Consider the following 22,667-nt stretch of genomic DNA (forward strand, 5'->3'; position numbering starts at 1 on the left):
ATACAGCACATAATATTCACTTCAGTTATCTGCCAAGTCCAACCTCAGTACCTTTTAACCATGCATTTGTTTGTATTTCTGAGATGAGGAAACCTTGTATCTCTGGAGAACAATGCCTCGACATGGAGGAATAACATAGAACATTTGAGAATGATTGAGGCTGTAACGAGGATGATTGTTATTGTGATAGTGATTGGGATGACAGTCAAAGCATTTAGATTGGCAGATTTCAAGTCAGCTCTAGAGACATTACAGCTCATTTATAGGCCTTAATACTGTCTACACCATCTGCCATGCATGACGCCTTGTGCTTGTCACTGATTTTTGGTTGGTATTACTGCTAACAGGGCCCCCTACAGTTCCTCTCACAATGCAACTCTTTCACCTCACTAAAGGCTATTTCAACATCGTGAGGTATCATTGAATAAGACCATAATGAAGATATGTCTCTCAGGAAATTGCTTTCCCTCTGCTCATGTGAATGCAGCAGCACCATGACAGACAGAATACTGAACCACTCCAGCAGATGGGCAGAGCTGTTCCTATAGCAAAACTCAGAGATGGTCAGATCTTTTCAAAGCATCAAAAAAAAGAACATCTCTCCATCATTTCTATTGTACACACAAAACCAGGCCGTTGAGAGCCGTTGGTAGTTTGCAGAATTATTCCTGCACTAAAAATCAAATGTATGTAGATGTTTGAAATATGACTATGAAAGCCGGGTCATTTTTAAATGACTGCTCACCCAATTTGAGCTGCATACATCTGCATGTGAATGTGGTGTAGCCTAGATATGGAACTGGTATGGCTTCATTCAACTGACACAAATACTGTAGACAGTGAGTCATCAACAACAAACAACAAAAAATGTGAGACTGGGGGGGGGGGGGGGTTTAAACCCTCAAACAGAACCCATACAAGCATGACAAGGCACACGATGACTAAGCAACCGACTACTAGATAAGCTAAAATTAATGCACCAAAATACAGATATAAAATGACATAAGAAACATAATTTAGCTAACAATGCCGTATTAACCAAACAGATATCCTAACTCTTCCACCACCCCTCCTTCATATGAAATAGTTCATTACAAATTGCCCCTACTAATGCCATTCTATCAGAATGAGAACCAACACATTCTGAGGTTATCCGACCAAAAGCCTCACATAGAACTCCCAACTCTGCAGGAGCTGAGTGGGTTAATGTTTTGGAATAGAAATACAGTGCATTCGGAAAGAATTCATACTCCTTGACTTTACACATTTTGTTACGTTACAGCCTTATAACATTTATGAAATCGTTTTTTTGCTTCATCAATCTACACACAATACCCCATAATGACAAAGCAAAAAACTGTTTAGACATTTTAGCAAATAAAAAGCTGACATTTTAGTACTTTTTTGGTTACTACATGATTCCATGTGTTATTTACTAGTTTTGATGATATCTTCACTATTATTCTACCAAGTAGAAAATAGTCAAAATAAAGAAAAACCCTAGAATGAGAAGGTATGTGCAAACTTTTGACCGGTACTCTAAGTATTCAGACCCTTCACTCAGTACTTTGTTGAAGCACCTTCTGCAGCAACTACAGCCTAGAGTCTTCTTGAGTATGACACTACAATCTTGGCACATCTGTATTTGGGGAGTTTACCCCATTCTTCTCTGCAGAACCTCTTAAGCTCTCTATCTAAGGTTGGAAGGGGGTGTCGCTGCATAGCTATTTTCAGGTCTCTCCAGAGATGTTCGATCGGGTTCAAGTTCGGGCTTTGGCTGGGCCACTCAAAGACATTCAGAGACTTGCCAAAAGCCACTCCTGCGTTGTCTTGGCTGTGTACTTAGGGTCATTGACGTGTTGGAAGGTGAATCTTCACCCCAGTTTGAGGTCCTGAGCGCTCCGGAGCAAGTTTTCTTCAAGGATCAGTTAACAAATTCTTATTTTACAATGACGGCCTACCCCAGACATATCCTCACCTAACCCGGACGACACCCACAGCATGATGCTGCCACCACCATGCTTCATCGTAGGGATGGTGCCAGGTTTCCTCCAGACATGACGCTTGGCATTCAGGACAAAGAGTTCAATCTTGGTTTCATCAGACCAGAGAATCTTGGTTCTCAGGGTCTGAGATACTTTAGACAAATTCCAAGCAGGCTGTCATGTGCATTTTACTGAGGAGTGGCTTCCATCTGGCCACTCTACCATAAAGACCTGATTGTGTAGTACTGCAGTGATGGTTGTCCTTCTGGAAGATTCTCCCATCACCACAGAGGAACTCTAGAACTCTGTCAGAACGAAAATCGGGATCTTGATCACCTCCCTGATGAAGGCCCTTCTCCCCCAATTGCACAGTTTGGCAGGGTGGCCAGATCTAGGAAGAGCCATGGTGGTGGCAAACTTTTTACATTGAAGAATGATGGAGGCCACACTGTGTTCTTGGGGACCTTCAATGCTGCAGACATTTTATGTTATTCCCCAGATCTGTGCCTCGACCCAACCCTGTCTTACATTAGGTTTCTACGGTGTATTCCTTCAACCTCATGGCTTGGTTTTTGCACTTTCATGCACTGTATATAAACAGGTGTGCCTTTCCAAATCATGTTCAATCAATTGAAATTTACCACAGGTGGACTCCACGTTGTAGAAACATCAAGGATGATCAATGGAAACAGGTTGCACCTGAGCTCAATTTCAAGACTCATAGTAAAGGGTCTGAATACTTACATAAATAAGGTATTTGTTTTTATTTGTAATACATTTGCTAACATCTCTAAAAACCTGTTTTCACTGTCATTATGGGGTATTGGGTGTATATTGAGGAAAAATATTTATTTAATACATTTTAGAATAAGGTTGTAACATAACAAAATGTGGAAAAAGTGGTCTGAATACTTCCCAAATGCACTGTACATTTCCATAAACTCATGAAAACATTCATTACTACAAGTAATCAAAGAGTGAATGAGTCATCTCCTTTGACACCTAAGAGCACAAATAAAGAAGCATGACAAAAAATTATTTAATAAGCAAATACCTGGATATACTGTGTAACATTTAAAGAAATTAGCAAATCACATAGGGACATCCTTTCATAACATAAATATAAGTTGATGAAAATTAAAAAACACATCCAATACTCAGTGCCAAGGAAAAAAAACATGTGACAATGTCTCTCAAAAATACAGTAGTGTTTATTAGTAAATAGAACATGACCTAACAGGAAACAGTGGCATTGGGAAGCAAAGACAAGCGTTCAGAGCAAAAAAACTTTGTTACGATGGAGAAAGATTCAGGTAGATGGTGGTTAAAATTCCACGCTCACAGATCACTTAGCCATGATGAGATTCCCTTAGTCACTTGTCCTCGTGTGAGAAGATTTACGGCACTGCAAAAACAGAAGTCTTTTCCTTACCTTTCTCACATAGTTGCCAGCTCCTGAGTTAGTCTCTCCTTCTCCAGCTGCAGCTCAATGACGCTCTGTCTGTTCTGCTCCAAACGGTCCTCCAGCCACTGCAGCAGGGGACCACTCACAGCAGACATCTGACTGCACAGGTTCTTAGTGAACACTGAAACACACACACACACGTCAGGTGGAGAAAGCAGTCCAGAAAAATGCACCGTCTGTGATATTAATGTGCATGCTGATACAATCAAATATCAGTTGTCAACAAATGCATGACACCAACCTGAGCCATTGTGTATCTTCGTGATCGGATCCAGGAGAGTTAAGCTGCAAAAAGAATGAAATACAACAATTAATCCATTAACAATGAGCAATACACAATGAGCAATACACAATGAGCTTCCCTGTGTGTGCAACAAGACAATTTTGTATATTATGGTCGACAAAGGGGAAATGTGTTCAGCGTGGCAGAGGCAATTGCAGGGGGGCTCAAAACACACCAAAGAGGTACCAGGGAGCTCCTCCCTCACTGGCTTCACCCGCTCATGTGACGGGCAATAGCCTGGTACAACCCAGGCCAGTTTAATCAAATACATTCAATGCATCACTAGTTTCAATCAAGACTCCACCCCTTTTATTGTCTTCCTGAGAACTTCCACAGGCTTTCGAACAAAACGTTAGAAGCCTGGGGTGCGTTCAGTACGACAGAACAGTGTTGAAGGTTAAATTCAATGGAACTGTACGAAACAACCAGTTGATGAATGACGTGATTATGGTGTCCCAGAGGGCAATTGTGCATAGCGTGCTGCAGGAGTTTTGCGATCTCAAAATGGTCACCACCATATTGATCAGGCCACAGCGCACCACAGCCACCAAACGTACCTGTTGAAGAACGATGTGTACCATTGTGTGTTCCCTGGAAACATGACATTGAATTCTACGTCAGTCAGAAATGTGCGTTTGACACAGTAAATCTTCCGCTCATGACTTCTACTAGCCAGAATGTTGAAAAAAAAACATTTTGACAGATTTTACCGGTTGTCCGTACGGTCAGCCCTTTTGGAGGTAGTAATGTGAGACATATCTACAGTAAAGTATAATCAAACTTTGTCACACCTTACTGTGAAATGCTTACTTAACCAACAGTGCAGTTCAAGAAAGAGTTAAGAAAATATTTCCCAAATAAACTGAAGTAAAAAATTATCAAAAGTAACAAAATAACGAGGCTATATGCAGGGTGTACGGGGTAATTGTGCGGGGATATCAACTTGTCAAAGCCCTGGTAGTGCTTTCAGATCTCTAGCAACTGAAGCATGCGCACAACAACCATGTCAACACGTGCACGAGCTCAGAAATTATGGATGTCTCGTGCGTGTAGTCTTTTCTTGTGCACATGCTGCAGGTGATAGAAATCGGAACGCACTACCAGCGCTTTGAAAAGTTGATGCAATTATACTCTCCTGTGGATACATTGTCTCACATTCCTACCGCCAATATGACCAACCGCACAGACAACTGGTAAAGTACAATAAAATATAACTTTATTCTACATTGACTTGTAGAGGTTGCGAGAAGAAACTTTCCTGATTCAAACGCTCATTTCTACCCAACGTAGAATTCAATGTGATTCAACATTAGGTTTCCATGTAACATTTTGGCAAAATGTATCATTCAGTACAGTCACAACAAAGCAAACATTGAATCAAAATAAACGCACCCCCTGGGCTTGCGAGGCTACATACCTGTGAATCTTTCTGTAGGTATCCTGCTCTTCCTGGCAGAGGATTCTTGGGAGCTCCACTGCTGATTCAAGGCACACTTTCCCAATGGCCTCATGCGGGACCACATGAATTGGGATCTCGATTCTCTCGTACCTTTATCAACACAGACCAGGTATGCAATTCAGTATTTGTGCCGATATTGTCAAATGGCTTATTTTTGGGGGACAACTGCTCTGAGAAGGACTGAATCAACTGAATATTCCTCTAATTAGTAGTCATGAGGGAGAAAAGATAACGAGAATCTAATAACACCTCATTTTGTTTAACAGAGTTTGATAGGGTATTAATTTCACTGCAAACAGTGGTTTCTAAACAGGGGTACACTTACTCAGAGCCTTTCTGGGCTTGTATAGACTGGAAGCAGGTGTAGAGAACTCGACCAGTCTAAGAGAAAATGATCATGGAATTCATTCAATACCCCTTTGTATATCAAAATGACTTTCTATATTTCAAATTGCTGTCATTTAAACCCTACTTTTGTGTTCTTATCCTCAATGAAACAGGAGAATATCAGCCCAACAAAGCCCTGGTCCATCATTTGGTACATGGCCTGTGTCCTTACATCTGTTGTAGAAAATGAATGACGCAGACACACCAACTGAAACAGTTTGCCATGACAGTGAAAACTAAAGTTGTGGAACTGATGTGGTAGAGGGGTGCTCTGGTTCTTACCCACATGTGATGGCCACACGGTGATGTGGGGGTGAGAGTGGTACCAACCAACTACGCGCATCGGCCGTCCAGTCATATCAGCCAACCTGTAGCTCTTACTAAGGAAACGGATTACCAAAAATAATACAATGGCTGTTTCCTCAGGAATCCTATGAAACCTCCACCGGTCACACTGACATTTGTGACATCCATGACACTGACTTTGTCACACTGATCTCCTGCAAGACACCACCAGAAGACAGAGATTTGTTTTCTTAATGAATGAGACATGTTGCACAAAGGATATCTCAGCTTCGGTAGCAGCTGAAGATAGCTGCTCAGGCGAGATTTCCACGCGATCCTTCCTCTTGTCTGAGCGTCGCAGAATAATAACAGAGTGAATGTGGACGATGCGGTTGGTGTCCACCTGTGTAAACAAACCAGATGACTTAGAAAGCAGAACACTTAGTATACTTAGTAGGGTTGTTAGCGAATCAATTAAATGTGTCACTATACCAAGTTGGAGACCTATGCCAATTGAAAATATAAATGCAACAAGGGATACATACGCATGCATGTAGTCTGATTAATCAGGCTGGAATACACAATTAAATTGTACATACCAAGTGTGTATTACAGCCTGATAAATCATACTAGAATGCATGTAACGTTTTCTATTTATCGCGCTAGTAACACAAGCATTTCGCTGCATCTGCTAAAAACACCTGCTCAACGTGTACGCGACCAATAAACTGATTGATAAAGTTATATCGCTGAATTGCTAGTAAACGTAACTTTACCTCTCCGATGCAGAGTCCCATTACTTCCTCCTTCTCGGTACTTAATGCATGATTCATGCAAACCAAAAAGGCATCTGATTCGAGGTGAACTGCGCTCACTGCCATGTTATAGGACTAGCTAGCTATTTATCAAACTCCACAAACTAGAGTTAACTATCTACTTCCTTATCAAAGCGTGTGTTACATCAATAACAGTACGGTTTTGCAAGGAGGCGGATTATTCCATGGGTGAATCAAAGTGTCAACTATTCGCGTCCTCTCTCCTTCAAACCTATTGGACGAGACGATCATAGGAGCGGGACCAGTAGATTTCTCATCCAATGGGGTTTGAGAAGGAGGCGAGGAGAGAGGACGCGAGAAGGCTGCAATCGAGATCCCCCCCATGTGGTCCTAGCTACATAAGTGTGCCAAAGTATTTTACCTCTTAGCCCTCAAAATCTTAAATTTTTCATACAGTCGTGCGTTTTCCACAAACATTAAATACTTTTATAGACATCACAAAATAATATTGTTATAATTATCTGAAGTTTAATCAGCAAAGTCCATAGGGCAGCCAATCCAGTCGGACGACATTTGGTAAACACCCAGGATTCCGGGGACTTTGTATCGCTCTTGAAGAACAAACAGGTATACAATCATGACAGTTCAGTAGCATAGGCTAATTGCAATATGTACAGGTGGTTAATCGTTTATGCTGATTGTCCAAGTAATCAAACTGTCTGTGTTTTCTTGATAGTGGTAAAATGCCACAGAAAGATCCTTGTCAGAAGCAAGCATGCGCAATTCAGAAGTGTTTACAAGGTGAGGGTTTTCCACAACATAATCTATTTCTGATTTCTAACGTGAATAGCTTTTGATATCTGATTGGGTTTCTTGTATTACACGCACTTAGCCCACTGTCTTTCTCTTCCAGCAAACAAGTACATAGAGAGCAGGTGCGAGGATGTAATAAGAGCTATGCGTATGTGCTGTGAGCACGCAGGCGAGAACTCCATCTGCTGCTCAGGGTTCGCCAGGGAACAAAGGTCTACAGAGCCTAAAATTCCTGGTGCATCCTGACCTGATTGTGGACACTGGACAACGGTCTTATTTGTAAATTGTACATAATGACAATGCTTCAAATGTAATAAAGTTGTTTATAATGACAGTAAATGATCCTACGGGGATGAAGTCCAGTGTTGTTCAAGTACTGTAGCCAGGGGTACAACTTCCACGGGGGGGGGGGGCATGACCCCCCCCCTCACATTCTGAAATTGCATTTTTGTCCCCCTCAGTTTTATCATTGCACTGTGATACAAAACGCTGCTCGGGTGTGCTTTAGGACCATGCAGATGCCTCAGAGAGGTCAGGCATATAGGACCAGCACTGGAGAGCTGAACAGTTTTGTCATACCTGTGGTATACTGTCTGATATACCACGGCTGTCAGCCAATCAGCATTCAGGGCTCGAGCCACCCAGTTTAGAACAGACTGTACCACAGGTATGACAACATTTATTTGTACTGCTCTAATTCTAACGGGGTTTTTTTCAGCTCAATGTGAGTTCTTAGTCAGTATACCACTGTAAGGTTATTGATCTATCAGTTTCCCTAGCTAATTCCCTACTTTTCACTGACACGGTGTAAACATCTTTAGAGGCTTCACTGTCATGGTGCAGTCAGTACACAACTCATCATGTCTTAGCAGGATCAGATGGTGACAGATGTCCCTGCAGGGTCAGACAGCCAGGGAAGACCAATCTACGGAGGAGTTTAGGGACATTTCAGTATATTATCAATGAATGGATGCAAAGTTCCATCTTGAGTTGATAGGTAGGCTAGTCTGGGATCCGTGGTAATTTCAATTGTTGAACCATTGATTCTATTCATGTATAATATAAATGTTCACCAATACAATTCCTTGTCATGCCTCATCTGAGCAGAATCAGATGGTGATAGTGGTCTCGCCAGGGAAGACCAGTCTGATGGAGCGGAGGTGACTTTTTGCAGATACAACACTATTTTCTCCGTGCCACAAACACTGTAAAGAAAGAAGCTTCAAAGATTGAAACTATTTTAAGTCCGTCTGACAAAGCAATAAAGCGTCGATAAGAGGCTTTTCCCGATGACACAGAACTTGTCATACAGAAATGTGAGGAAGACCTGGGAGACACTTAATGATGAATGGATACAGATATGTTAGAATGCCCAGTCATGTTCATATAATCTCAGACAAATTATTACAGTTTAAGACAATCCATAGAATGTACAATATGCCAGTGAAAATGAATATCATGCACTCAGAAATGTAATTATTCTGCTGGAGGTGTAACACAAAAGGGGACATATTTGCATATGTTATGTTCTTGAAGGCTTGCTGAATTCTGCCAAAGAATATGTTATCTCAACATGTCTATAGATTCTCCCTGTTTTTGTTTGCTTGGAAATGTTGATACTGGAGACATCAGAAAAAACTGTGTAACCTAGCATTTACAGTAGCTAAAAAATGCATTGCCATTAATTGGAAGGTTGGTTATCCTCCCACCATAGATGGAAGAAATGTCAAGTTATGTAGATAATCTTGTAATTAATCAAATCTATTTAAGAGTATACTATACTGTGCAACTTTCATAACATCTGGATGCCTTATGGAAAACAGTACGACAAAAAGGAGTCTATATAGAAAACATGCCCACGTCAGGGGAGATACCTATTTAGGCGCTGCTGGGCGGCTCAATCCTGGCCCTGTGTGTCTGCCGTACTATTGGTTAGCACTTTGGCTAAACACCTGAAACCAATAATGAATGTTTCACTAAGATCCTCAAGCTGAGTAGTGTGTTGTGTTGAGTTGGGGTGCTGCAGGGTCGTGGACCCCTAGGGACAGGGTGACCCAGCTAAATTGTGTGCAAGTAAAAAAAAGCTCTAGAGTACTATTAGGCCTATGAATTATATGGAGGGTGTACTGTTTGTGTTAATGTGTAGCTGTTTTTATAAAACTTTAAAACGTTTTCCAACCCTTTCTTTGAGACAAAACAACAAAAAGATGAGAAGAGTGTTGGGGGGAGAGTTTAGTTATTGACTAGACTGGTGGGTGTCGGACATGCAGATGACTCAGGCTGGCTGGCTGAGATTATCATCAAAAAGGCGTTGTACTTTATTTGTAAGAGTTGTTCATTTGTTAGGCTATTGATTAAAGGTGCAACACAATATTAATTATTGATCAATTCAGTCTTATCACTTGAACATATTTAATGATCTCTTACCTAGCTTGATGACAGCATTTTTGCTTACTTTATGTTGTTCCAAATAGTGATGATGAAGGGCCATATTAAATTGTGTAGAAATGCAGGAAATTAGCTTGAGATGCCCCCCAAAAATGGGAGGGCCCCCAGACCCTCCACCAAGTTGTCCCCCCCCACTTCTAAAACAAAGTTGCACACCTTACTATAGCTGTATTTTCAGTGAAACGATGGCAAACAAAATCATTCTAAAAAGACAGTTCACTTTTTTTTATTACTTCTCCCAGAATTTTACATTTTGTTTGTAACAAAATATAGAATTTTAAAAACGGTGAAAAAAAATAGTATGAAGCTTTTGAACAGCACATTTTACACTTTGCTAAGTAATTGGGTAAGGGTTGCATTGAGGATAAACATTGGAGAAATAATTGTAGCAAACTTGCATTCCTATCAGTGCATTACCTCATCACATGTTCTCTACCAAAGGCTTATTGATATGTTCCATGTATTACAGTACATTACATAATTGTCCTTAGTCATTTGTAAATACACTGGAATCTTGTATTACACTGGAATCTTGTATGCTGTGCGGCAGCTTTTGATCATGCAACTTTAAAATCAACACAATCTGTACTTGCAAACAAATCTGACTCAGACCTTAGTCTCAAGCAGGGACTTAGAAAGCCAGATATGTCCAGTCTGGCTTTCTAACTCCCTGGTCTCAAGTAAGAACTTGACACGCATCCTCATCCACTGGTAAATAAGTCACTATTTGGGATGATTAACATGCACACACCATGATTGTCCTTGAATTACACTTTGGAAATTTAGGTAAGAAAATATGACATTAATACCATTCAAACTTGTGTTACTGCAGCCTCTTAGTCCCCTTGTACAGTACTTACTTACACATGTATTTCTGTTTGTAACTCAGACCCTTTGTTTTGAAGGAACATAAACATACATACAACCTTGATCTTAACCATTTAGAAAATGAAGGATATTACTAAACAAATCCCAAATCAGGGAAAACCAGTTAAAAGGGCTTTGCTCCAGTTCCATCTGACAGAATGCATTTCCATATATCCAGGTAGACATATTTTGGTAGATTTCAAACCATATCTCAAATAAGTACTGTATTATCCCAGAATAATACATAGGAAAATGTAATAATACATTAAATAGGTCATGCATAAGCCTCAATGATAAACATAGTATTTTAAATGGCTGTGTTTTCAATTGGACACATTCTCATGAGCCCAACAACGCACATCAAGCCTATGAGTTACAGTTTGACATATTATTGATATGTAGTCTACTTGCATATCTAGATAGCTGGTTAGGTTTAAGCTTTTTTTCAGTCTTGTATTTGACACAATATTAAATAAAGAGATTAATTTGTAGATTTAGGAGGCCAAGCCCAGCAGAAATCCCCCAGCAAAACCTCCTGTGAGGACAATATTCTTCTTCACAAATGTCTGCACCTGGTAAAAAGAAAAACACCAATGCATGGTTAAGTTTAGCAGAGTATTGATAAGCATTGGTCTTAGTATGGAAGCCCGTTCCTTATGAGCCCAAGCCCGAAATGACAAAACGTTAAAGTTATGAGTGCCATTATATAACACATAGCCTACCATATATTACGCATGGCAGTAAAACAAAACTGATTTAAAATGTCTTTAGTACATAATGTGGTCCTTCTGTAGCTCAGTTGGTAGAGCATGGCGCTTGTAACGCCAGGGTAGTGGGTTCGATCCCCGGGACCACCCATACGTAGAATGTATGCACACATGACTAAGTCGCTTTGGATAAAAGCATCTGCTAAATGGCATATATATTATTATTATTATATTATAATTGGTCTGGCTTATACTCCAAAATTAAACAGATTTGAGTAGTCACCTTTGGGTGTGGACTCTATTATTATGCATATTGGATGGACTGGTTACCTTATGCGACACTCCAAAATGTCTATCCATGAGTCTGGGAGAGAACGTATAGCCCTAAGCGATGCACTTAGCCCAGAATTAGTGAATTTGCATTTGATTTTGATAGCCTACTAAATAGGGATTTTTTAAATGTATTTCAAGAATTAATTGATTGACACATTACATTCCGCTATACAGAATATCTCACCAACATGCATTTCCATCTGCTCTCCTTTATTCCTTTCTTGAGTGCGCAGAAGGGCTGTCAACAGTGTAGTGAAATATGTTTCCTTGTGTAAACATGTCACTATTGATGTTCCCGAACAGATTTCACTTGCCCTAATTAAGCACTGGGTAGCTGCAGGAACAGGGTTGGAGAGCCCATGGCATACAGAGTTTGGGGCGGAATATCACCTGTCCGGCAGCTAGAGCATGCTCCTCAAACAGTGGTTGGTTTATGCATGGAGTGAAATTAGTGTTCTTATATTTACTCCTCAACTGCTCATATTAAGAACATGCGCCACTGTAAAACCGAAGTAGCCTACAAAGCAGACCCACAGGAAAGCGCACAGCCTTCATTTGCAATTTGTGTGCATACAGAGATGACATGTCACTTTCCCCCTGCCCATTTGATAATGGACCATTCTAAATCTAAACTAATTTTACATATTAGTAATGACAAGATTAAATTGAGAAGAGTCTGATGGGTGAAAATATGATCACTTGATGAGAGGACAGCTGTGCAGCATAAGGTTTTTTATCATTACTAAAGTTGCTAAATCTTGCATATAGGACCCGTTTCAAATTACCATTTTTACACTCAACATAGCCACACCATGAGCACTCGCTCTGTAATGAGAAAAATATCATCAAATTCAATTTACTATAAAATCTGATAAAATGGCACAGGACTTAAGCATATCTTGTCAGTCAAATTAACAAGCCTACAGCATGGAGCATAGCCAGATAACATGGGCCTACAGTAGGCCAACTCATATTCTGTTCTTCTGAATTACATTTTCTTCATAGTGTAACGACCCTGGGTTTATGAGCGCGGAAATCGAACCTGCCGAATGAGCATGCTTTTGCGGCACAGTCGATAGCGTGCCGGACCTCGGGCTCGAAGGTCGAGGGTTCGAGACCTGCTCCCTGCCGTTTCATTACATTGGTGTCAGAAGTGATCGGACCTTGCATCCACAACAGTGCGTGTGCTTGGCCGGTGAGCGCGTTCCTGTAAGATGTAGAGTCACAAGCTAGCGCGAGGACACGCTCTTTGAAAGGAGGGATTAGTGTCATGACCCTGGGTTTATTAGCATGGAAATCGACCCTGCCGCATGAGCATGCTTTTGCGGCACAATCGATAGCGCGCAGGACCTCGGGGTCGAGGGTTCGAGAACTGCTCCCTGCTGTTTCATTACAATATCATAAATGTTTTAGACCTGACTAAAATAACCAGATTTACTGTGGTGTATATTACATTTATTAATTAGACTTTTCTAAATGTAGCAGTTCCAAAGGCATGCATCAGGGACTGTATGCGTGGAGGATAAACTTTACCTTGATACTGGCAGTCTTTTGAATGACAATAACCATCAGACAAAATGTCATTCGTTTCGGGGAACACCAAAACTCAGGCTTCTTTAAAACTTAAATAAGTTCAACTCGCACCTCAGCTGATGTGAAGTGTAGCTCTCCCAAACATCTCTCAAGCTCCACTGGAACACTGGCCCAGCCACCCCTAAATAGCACCTGGGCCAACACAGGTGAAACACCTTCCCACTAACGAGATGGCAACCAGCACAGGTTTAACACATACTGACTGACAAGGTGACAAATCGGTGTGCCCTACGTGCTAAAAAGCTATACGTGCGAAAGTACAACCTCAAAACATAAATGAAAAAACCAAAGCATGTAACAACTTTAAAGGATAACCATATCTATGTCCTATAGTCAACGTGCAAGCTTTGATATTAATGAATTGGAGAGTTTGGTTGATGTGAGTTGATGACTTACCATAATTAGGGTTATTACTTTTTTCCTCAAAATTAAATATGTTTCATGTTTTGTTTGCTTGCCACGATACAAGTATTGCGATACAAAGTATCGTGGCAAGGAAACAAAACATGAAATTTCTCTAAGAAAAAAGTCAAAATGTTAGAAACAAATAGCATTATGTTGTCACCAAGAGTCACATGTTTATTTTGCAAACTATAGCACCGACATTTTAAAATAAAGTAGGACCATAGAGTTTAATAGAGTTTAGTCTAATTCCTGTTGTTTTCTTTGTGCAATGGAAAATCTGGCGTCGTAGTATCATGGCACTGGTATCATGTCAATCCTACTTATAATGACTTACTAGCTCACAACTCAAGTCAGATTTTCTTTTTTGGGTGGCAGGAACGGGCTTCCATATATTTGACTTTGTTCTCTTTTATACTCTGGAGTAAAAAGGTGTGGATAGCTTCAACATCATACCATTAGTCATGAGCATATTTGAAATGCTAAAATCACAACACCAAAGAGATCATACGACATGAATCAGATAGGAAACATCCACCATTTTATAGTAGACCATGATGACCCCTTACCTCATCCACTTTTGTCCTGACTTCCTTACTGGGCTTTTCTGTATTTAACTTCAGCTGCTTCTTGGCCTTGTTTACATCACGCTCCACTCTCTTCCAGTCCACTTTGATGTACCCTGTGTGGTTGGCAATCTAGAAGGAAATTAATCACACACCAATAATGGTAATGTGACTGGGGTTGAGCCATAACACACTTCCATGTGTCCTAATGTGAAACATGAGAGTCAAATATGTGTTAAATGTAGGTAAATAAGTCGGTCAGGTGTTGTTTAGAACTATGGATTTTCAAACACAAAATAAATTAATGCAGAGCATAAGAAGTCACACCTTACCTGAAGCAAAAAGAAGCCTCCACCCACTGCTGAAGCCGCCAGCTTTCCAACTTTCTGGAACAAATACCCAGCACACCTAAGAAGAAAAACAGTTATTAAACAGAGACCTGCCAATTCATAAATGGTTCAAATTGTAGAACACCACAGCAAATTCACATGGCTTATCCATTTATTATTTATTCATATTACACAATCAGGACTGATTGACTCACCAGCCAGACACTCCACCAATGGCAAGCTGGGTGGCAACATCATACTTCTCTGCTACTGGCCCAGAGTTCTTTCCAAAAATTTTGTTCCACCATCTCTGTTTCTTGGCATAGTCTACCACCTCTTCACTCTTATCTAGAAGATACTCTACCACCTCCTCACTCTTATCTAGAAGAACAAATCACACAACAACAAAAAAGAGTCAGACCCGCCACCATGTAACTGTATCTAGTTGTAATTTGATATAGCCAATTATTACATTGATTTCAAAGTCATACGCTTGATCGTCCTTGGCTCACATGACCTTGCAGGACACTGAAATAGTGTGCATCTTATCCTGTGTCTGATGCCAGAAAGTAGACTACATTGACCTTTACAAATCCAGGCTTCTGGACACTTGAAAATAGAGGCCTAAAATAGACCAGCCTAGAGAGACCAGATGGCCATCAATTTCACTTTCAGTCAGACAAACTTGTGATCAGCTCAGCAGTCAAGAGATTTGGTCTGTCTCAAGATCAAACACACAGACCTGGCAGACACAATCCTTTTTGATGCATACAATTGATAGTGAAACACTTTTGTTTCATTCTATGGAATTGGCCCTGTTTGTTCAGGTCAGTGCTATCCAGGATCCTTGTGACATCCCATTTATGCTTGATCTGAAAATGTGGTCGGAGGCTCCGTATGGAGGATGTGACGCAATTGCAGTGCCTTCGGAGGCAGGCAAAGACGAGGATCAGATGCTTGGCTGTCATTTAACAAATATAATTGTAAAAAATTGCCTGCGCTACAGACAGCGATACCAGTCTGCTAATACAGGACTAGTAAAGGCCCAGTGCACAACTTTAAAAAATATATCAATAACGCCTCCCGAGTGGCGCAGCGGACTAAGGCTCTGCAGAGCAGTGCTTGAGGCATCACTACAGACCTGGGATTGATCCCAGGCTGTGTCACAACAGGCCGTGACCGGGAGTCTCATAGGGCGGAGCACAATTGGCTCAGCATCGTCCGGGTTAGGGAAGGGTTTGGCCGGGGGCTGTACTTGACTCATAGCGCTCTAGTGACTCCTTGTGGCGGGCCGGGCACCTGCAGGATGACTTTGGTCGTTAGTTGAACGGTTTTCCTCCGACACGTTGGTGCAGCTAGCTTCCGGGTTAAGCGGGTGGGTGTTAAGAAGCAGGTCATGATTTGGAGAACGCATGACTCGACCTGCACCACTCCCGAGCCCGTTGGGGAGTAGAAGCAATGAGACAAGATCGCAATTGGGTATCACAAAATGGTGGAGGAAAAAGTGGGTAAAATACAACATATTTGTACACACAGACACAGTACCAGTCAAAAGTTTGGACACAACGACTCATTCCAGGGATTTTATTTTTACATTCTACATTGTAGAATAATATTAAAGACATCAAAACTATGAAATAACACATATGGAATCATGTAGTAACCAAAAAAGTGTTGAACAAATCAAAATGTATTTTATATTTGAGATTCTTCAAAGTAGCCACCCTTTGCCAGCTTTGCACACACTTGGCATTCTCTCAGCCAGCTTCATGAGGTAGTCACCTGGAATGCATTTCAATTAACAGGTGTGCCTTCTTAAAAGTTAATTTGTGGAATTTCTTTCCCTCTTAATGTGTTTGAGTCAATCAGTTGTGTTGTGACAAGGTAGGAGTGGTATATAGAAGATAGCCTATTTGGTAAAACACCAAGTCAGTATTGTGGCAAGAACAGCTCAAATAAGCAAGAACTTTGCAAGTTTATTCAACTGCAGTGGCAAAAACCATCAGGTGCTAGGATGAAACTGGTTCTCATGAAGACCGCCAGAGGAAAGGAAGACCCAGAGTTACCTCTGCTGCAAAGGATAAGTTCATTAGAGTTAGGTTGAATTGCTGTAAAGAAACTACTAAAGGACATCAATAAGAAGAAGAGACTAGCTTGGGCCAAGAAACACGAGCAATGGACATTGGACCGGTGGAAATCGGTCCTTTGGTCTGATGAGTCCAAATTGGATATGTTTGGTTCCAACTGCCGTGTCTTTGTGAGACTCAGAGAAGGTGAATGGATGATCTCCACATGTGTGATTCCCACCACGAAGCATGGCGGTGGTGGTGTGATGGTGCTTTGCTGGTGACACTGTCTGATTTATTTAGAATTCAAGTGGGACTATCATTTGTTTTTCAACAGGACAATGACCCAAAACACACCTCCAGGCTGTGTAATGGCTATTTGACCAAGACGGAGAGTGATGGAGTGCTGCATCAGATGACCTTGCATCCACAAATCACCCGACCTCAAACCAATTGAGATGAGTTGGACCGCAGAGTGAAGGAAAAGCACCCAACAAGTGCTCAGCATATGTGGGAACTCCTTCAAGACTGTTGGAAAGCCTTCCTCAGGAAAAAGAGAGGCAGAGGAAGTCAGAGAGAGGGAGGAAGAGGGTGAGCTTGAATCGGTTAAAGTGCAGGGGAAAGGGATTATTATTTATTTTTTTAAATAAGAATGGTAGAAAGTGTAAGCAGAGTGTACTGTACACTGGATCGAAGACAGGAGGAGAAATAGAAGTGATTGAGGGCAAAGTATCGGAGGGGGTAGGTGTGAAGTTCTCGGAGCCCGAGGCTTGCACCGAGAGTCAGGATAAAGAAGAGTCTGGTAGGAGTGAAATGTTTGGAAAAGTGGACCCTTTCCTTTTGGCTGATACATTTGTGGTTTCAGGATGGGTGAAAACAGAGTTGGCTGCTGTAGAATCAGTAAAGGTAACCAGAAGTGATATGAATTGTTTTGCTCTCAGGAAAAGGACACCATTGAAAGAAGTGATTACTGGGGTAGCGGTAAATGTGAAAGTTAACCAACTGAAGGGGAAGATTCCCGGTGTCGTTTGGAGTGACGCAGACAGGGTGGTGTGAGTGGTGAAACAGAAGAGACGTTGTCTGTCCTTTTGAGTTTTGATAATGTTAATGTTGATGTCCTTACCCGACAAAGTGATGTTAGGATATATATACTCCCGGTCAAAGGTGTTAGAACACCTACTCATTCCAGGGTTTTTCTTTTTACTATTTTCTACATTGTAGAATAATAGTGAAGACATCAACACTATGAAATAACACATTTGGAATCATGTAATAACCAAAAAGTGTTAAAATCCAAATATATTTTATAATTGAGATTCTACAAATAGCCACCCTTTGTCTTGATGACGGCATTGCACACTCTTGGCCTTCCCTCAACTAGCCTCACCTGGAATGCTTTTCCAACAGTCTTGAAGGAGTTCCCACATATGCTATGCACTTTTTGGCTGCTTTTCTATTACTCTGCAGTCCAGGTTACTACATGATTCCATATGTGTTATTTCATAGTTTTGATGTCTTCACTATTATTCTACAATGTAGAAAATAGTAAAAATAAAGAAAAAACAAATGTCCAGTGAGAGAGGCTGGTTGAGGTTTCCAGGGTTAGAGTACTGCAGACGTTGTCATATGCTGAGGCAGTGAAGAAAGTAGAGGAAGATGGGTCAAGGGATCCTGAGAGTGGTGCGAGTAGTAGATCTGTACCAGTACAGAGGGATAGGCCAACAACTTATGCTTCCGTAAGATTGGATTTCTGTAGCTCAGTTGGTAGAGCATGGCGCTTGTAACGCCAGGGTAGTGGGTTCGATTCCCGGGACCACCCATACGTAGAATGTATGCACACATGACTGTAAGTCGCTTTGGATAAAAGCGTCTGCGAAATGGCATATATTATTATTATATATTATTTTAGCGTTTATGGCAATGGTATCAACTGTACTAACAGGGATGGAATGGAAGTTGCTGGAAACTTGAGGTTGTGGTGGCAGCTGCAGAGGTATTTCGGTGTGCGAGACTTGACGTCAGAAGAGTTACAGGGTGTGGTGGTGTCCCGTCCTTTCAGACTGTTGGCCTGAGGAAGGACTAGATAGATTTAAATAGTGGAGAAGGGTGGTGGGTTGTTGATTTATTTTCTATAAGGGAGTTATACTCCAGTCTCTTAGGTAGCAGTAATGCAACATTTGATGCCAACCGCCATTAAACCTCATCGAATAACAAAAACTAGTGGTTAGTAATACTACAAGATTGGACAAGAAAGTAGGCGGGGTCCCATAAAATGGCCTTCACTATCCCCTATAAGAGACCTCAGTAACGGCACAGTAAAGACATACCAGTCATGTATGCCATATCAGTAAATGAAGGCTTAATGCCAAATATTAAATTACAAAGTTATTGAATGGACCCAATGTGTGTGTCTTAGTTAGTAGTAAATGTTGTGTTAGCTAATGTTAGTAGTTCAGTAGCTGGTTAACCTAACTACCGACCAACACACCCAGGGGCATTGGAAGTTACGTTAGCCAACTACCGTTACAGCTGCTAGATGAATAGCAGGCGTGGTGACTTGCAAACGGAGGCACGCTGATGTGCATTTCACACCGAGTTCTTTCTATCTATCTAGCTAACTAACTGCGATTTTTAGCTAGCATAACATTTTGCACATGCTAGTTAACTTTCTGAAGGGCAGCGTTCAAGTGCATTAACGTAAAGAAAGGCAAACGCATGCAGTTTGCGTGCCAGCATTTTATATTTTCAGTCAGATTAAAGACTTTGTGGATAGTTACCTAGATCAATATATTTCAAATATGTATTATATTTCAAATATTTGTTGCTAGCTTGTTTCTCACCTTTTTTCTTCTCGGCCATTTTTGCTCAAGTCACTTCGTTTCAACCCGGATTTGAATCGAGAGCCCATCCGGAATATCACGTGACGGAGCAGAAAACTGGCCTAGTAGAAGAAGAGGCGAAGCGAGACATTCTCCATGTACGGCTGACTGCAAGTGTGCGATTCTGCCCACGTTTGACACCGCACACCTTTTTTTTGGCCCATCTGAGGTTTGACAGTCACACTGAATACAAACACACACGTTTGCGCAAGGCACACGTTGAATAAAAGCGTATTTCATTTTTGAAGATCGTAAGAAATATTATATCAAATCAAATGTTATTTGTCACATGCGCCGAATACAACAGGTGAAATGTGAAATGATTACAAGCCCTTTACCAACTATGCAGTTTTAAGAAAATACCAAAATAAATTACATTTAAAATACAGTAAGATAAGAAAAACAAATAATTAAAGACCAGCAGTGAATAACAATAGTGAGGCTATATACAGGGGGTACCGGTACAATGGGTCAATGTGCGGGGGCACCGGTGTCGAGGTATTTGAGATAATTATGTACATGCAGGTAGGGTTGTTAAAGTGGTTATGCAAAGATAATAACAGAGAGTAGTAGCAGCATGGGGGGAGGGGGGCTGCAAATAGTCTGGGTAGCCATTTGATTAGCTGTTGAGGAGTCTTATGGCTTGGGGGTTAAAGCTGTTTAGAAGCCTCTTGGACCTAGACTTGGTGCTCCAGTACCGCTTGCCGTGTGGTAGCAGAGAGCACAGTCTATGACTAGGGTGGCTAGAGTCTTTTACGATTTTTAGGGCCTTTCTCTGACACTGCCTGGTATAGAGGTCCTGGATGGCAGGAAGCTTGGCCCCAGTGATGTACTGGGCCATACACACTACACTCTGTAGTGCCTTGCGGTGAGAGGCCAAGCAGTTGCCATACCAGGCTGTGATGCAACCCATCAGGATGCTCTCGATGGTGCAGCTGTAAATTCTTTTGAGAATCTGAGGACCCATGCCAAATCTTTTCAGTCTCCTGTGGGGGAATATGTTTTGTTGTGCCCTCTTCACGACTGTCTTGGTGTGCTTGGACCATGTTAGTTTGTTGGAGCTCTCAACCTGCTCCTCTACAGCCCCGTCGATGAGAATGGGGGTATGCTCGGTCCTCTTTTTCCTGTAGTCCACAATCATCTCCTTTGTCTTGATCACGTTGAGGGAGAGGTTGTTGTCCTTGCACCACAAGGTCAGGTCCCTGACCTCCCCCCTATAGGATGTCTCATCATTGTCAGTGATCAGGCCTACCACTCTTGTGTCATCAGCAACTTAATGATGATGTTGGAGTTGTGCCTGGCCGTGCAGTCATGAGTGAACAGGGAGTATGGGAGGGGACTGAGCACACACCCTTGAGGGGCCCCCGTGTTAAGGATTTGTGGCGGATGTGTTGTTACCTACCCTTACCACCTGTGGTACGGGCCGTCAGGAAGTCTAGGATCCAGTTGCAGGGGGAGCCATTTAGTCCCAGGGTCCTTAGCTTTGTGATGAGTTTTGAGGGCACTATGGTGTTGAACGCTGAGCTGTAGTCAATGACTAGCATTCTCACATAGGTGTTCCTTTTGTCCAGGTGGGAAAGGGCAGTGTGGAGTGCAATAGAGATTGCATCATCTGTGGATCTGTTAGTGAGGTATGCAAATTGGAGTGGGTCTATGGTTTCTGGGATAATGGTGTTGATGTGAGCCATGACCATCCTTTCAAAGTATTTCATGGCTACAGACGCGAGTGCTACGGGTCGGTAGTAATTTACGCAGGTTACCTTAGTGTTCTTGGGCACAGGGACTACGGTGGTAAGCTTGAAACATGTTGGTATTACTGCCTCAGACAGGGAGAGGTTGAAAATGCCAGTGAAGACACTTGCGAGTTCGGAGTACACATCCTGGTAATCCGTCTGGACTTCTTATAAGCTTCCTGGTTAGAGTCGCGCTCCTTGAAAGTGTCAGCTCTACCCTTTATCTCAGTGCGAATGTTGCCTGTAATCCATAACTTCTGGTTGCGGTATGTACGTACAGTCACTGTGGGGACGATGTCCTCGATGCAGTTATTGATAAAGCCAGTGACTGATGTGAAGTACTACTCCTCAATGCCATCGGAAGAATCCAGGAACATATTCCAGTCTGTGCTAGCAAAACAGTCCTGTAGTTTAGCATCTGCTTCATCTGACCACTTTTTTATAGACCGAGTCACTGGTGCTTCCTGCTTTAATTTTTGCTTGTAAGCAGGAATCAGGGGGATAGAATTATGGTCAGATTTGCCAAATGGCGGGCATGGGAGAGCTTTGTGTGTGGAGTAGAGGTGGTCTAGAATTTTACCTCGGGTTGCACATTTAACATGTTGATAGAAATTCAGTAAAACTGCATAAAAAAAATGAAAACTCTCTGTGAGGTCTGCTGCTTATCATAAGAGGCAGTAATACCAACATGTTTCAATCCAAGATGGCGTAGCAGTAGGTCGTCCTGTCTAACCAGAGCATAACGGACCTATTTATTTTTTATCCCCGGATTCCCACCGCAAACGGAATATTTTTCAGGTGGATCTTCACACCTAGCTATCGAGCTAAACCGCAACCCACGACCGGTCTATCGATGTCACCGCATGAAGAGGAATAAACAGACTCACCCCATCGCGACGTCCCCCAAAGGCTAACTCTCTAGCCCTTGCTATCTCCTTGCTTGCTAATTCGGCCTGCTAACTGCTAGCTTGTTTAGCCCAGGTCCGCTAACTGCGACCTTGTTTACCCCGGCCTGCTAACTGTTAGCTTGTTAGCACAGGCCTGCTAACCGTCTGCATCGCCGCGTCCCAAACACTCAGTGGCCCATATGTACTTTCTATCTCTTCCCAATTTTTAAAAACATTTTACAATTTGTTTATACCTTCCGGAAACCTGCCTCACCCAATGTGATACGGAATCGCTATTATTTTTATTTTTAGAACACATTCAAGAACCTCCAGAAGCTAACCAGCTAACTAGCTACAAGCTATTTAGTCATTGTTAGTTTTTTTTACCTGGATAACACTCGCCA

At 41.7% G+C, this 22,667-nt stretch overlaps 3 protein-coding genes across 6 annotated transcripts; 1 reads left to right on the plus strand and 2 right to left on the minus strand.

Moving 5' to 3' along the window:
* Positions 1-3,008: 3,008 nt before the first annotated feature.
* Positions 3,009-6,891, minus strand: LOC124007176 (lys-63-specific deubiquitinase BRCC36). Of its 4 annotated transcripts, XM_046317557.1 has the most exons (8): positions 6,641-6,874; positions 6,148-6,267; positions 5,862-5,949; positions 5,665-5,753; positions 5,518-5,573; positions 5,151-5,282; positions 3,692-3,735; positions 3,009-3,571 (listed from the first exon to the last, which is right to left on the minus strand). In XM_046317557.1, exons 1-8 carry the CDS (start codon positions 6,743-6,745, stop codon positions 3,423-3,425), a joined length of 783 nt encoding a protein of 260 aa, XP_046173513.1. In that variant the 5' UTR covers positions 6,746-6,874; the 3' UTR covers positions 3,009-3,422. The 4 variants fall into 4 exon arrangements, with proteins under 4 accessions (XP_046173513.1, XP_046173510.1, XP_046173509.1 ...); XM_046317554.1 differs by having other exon boundaries at positions 5,665-5,949; positions 6,641-6,876; XM_046317556.1 differs by lacking the exons at positions 3,009-3,571; positions 3,692-3,735 and adding an exon at positions 3,785-4,324 and having other exon boundaries at positions 6,641-6,888.
* Positions 6,892-6,964: 73 nt separating this feature from the next.
* On the plus strand, positions 6,965-7,795 carry cmc4 (C-x(9)-C motif containing 4 homolog (S. cerevisiae)). The gene is made up of 3 exons (XM_046317558.1): positions 6,965-7,267; positions 7,377-7,441; positions 7,554-7,795. The coding sequence occupies exons 2-3, from the start codon at positions 7,384-7,386 to the stop codon at positions 7,697-7,699; spliced, it is 204 nt and encodes a 67-aa protein (XP_046173514.1). The 5' UTR covers positions 6,965-7,267; positions 7,377-7,383; the 3' UTR covers positions 7,700-7,795.
* Positions 7,796-10,111: 2,316 nt separating this feature from the next.
* LOC124007327 (FUN14 domain-containing protein 1A-like) lies at positions 10,112-19,754 on the minus strand. The gene is made up of 5 exons (XM_046317813.1): positions 19,605-19,754; positions 14,914-15,079; positions 14,702-14,777; positions 14,373-14,501; positions 10,112-11,340 (listed from the first exon to the last, which is right to left on the minus strand). Exons 1-5 carry the CDS (start codon positions 19,621-19,623, stop codon positions 11,263-11,265), a joined length of 468 nt encoding a protein of 155 aa, XP_046173769.1. The 5' UTR covers positions 19,624-19,754; the 3' UTR covers positions 10,112-11,262.
* Positions 19,755-22,667: the final 2,913 nt, after the last annotated feature.

This window comes from Oncorhynchus gorbuscha, linkage group LG20 (assembly GCF_021184085.1).
Source record: "Oncorhynchus gorbuscha isolate QuinsamMale2020 ecotype Even-year linkage group LG20, OgorEven_v1.0, whole genome shotgun sequence".
NCBI lineage: Eukaryota > Metazoa > Chordata > Actinopteri > Salmoniformes > Salmonidae > Oncorhynchus > Oncorhynchus gorbuscha.

What these genes read in the sequence shown, in the direction of transcription:
- LOC124007327 (XM_046317813.1), bottom strand. An exon ending in GAGGCTTCTTTTTGCTTCAG is followed by an intron (nt 14,502 to 14,701) that starts GTAAGGTGTGAC and finishes ATTTCCTTCTAG; the next exon opens with ATTGCCAACCACACAGGGTA. An exon ending in TCAGGACAAAAGTGGATGAG is followed by an intron (nt 11,341 to 14,372) that starts GTAAGGGGTCAT and finishes TCTTTTTACCAG; the next exon opens with GTGCAGACATTTGTGAAGAA.
- LOC124007176 (XM_046317553.1), bottom strand. Translation starts at nt 6,745, where the DNA reads ATGGCAGTGAGCGCAGTTCACCTCGAATCAGATGCCTTTTTGGTTTGC. An exon ending in CAGCTGCTACCGAAGCTGAG is followed by an intron (nt 5,950 to 6,147) that starts ATATCCTTTGTG and finishes AGTAAGAGCTAC; the next exon opens with AGGTTGGCTGATATGACTGG. An exon ending in ACCTACAGAAAGATTCACAG is followed by an intron (nt 4,325 to 5,150) that starts GTATGTAGCCTC and finishes TCATGTTTCCAG; the next exon opens with GGAACACACAATGGTACACA.
- cmc4 (XM_046317558.1), top strand. Translation starts at nt 7,384, where the DNA reads ATGCCACAGAAAGATCCTTGTCAGAAGCAAGCATGCGCAATTCAGAAG. An exon ending in AATTCAGAAGTGTTTACAAG is followed by an intron (nt 7,442 to 7,553) that starts GTGAGGGTTTTC and finishes TTTCTCTTCCAG; the next exon opens with CAAACAAGTACATAGAGAGC.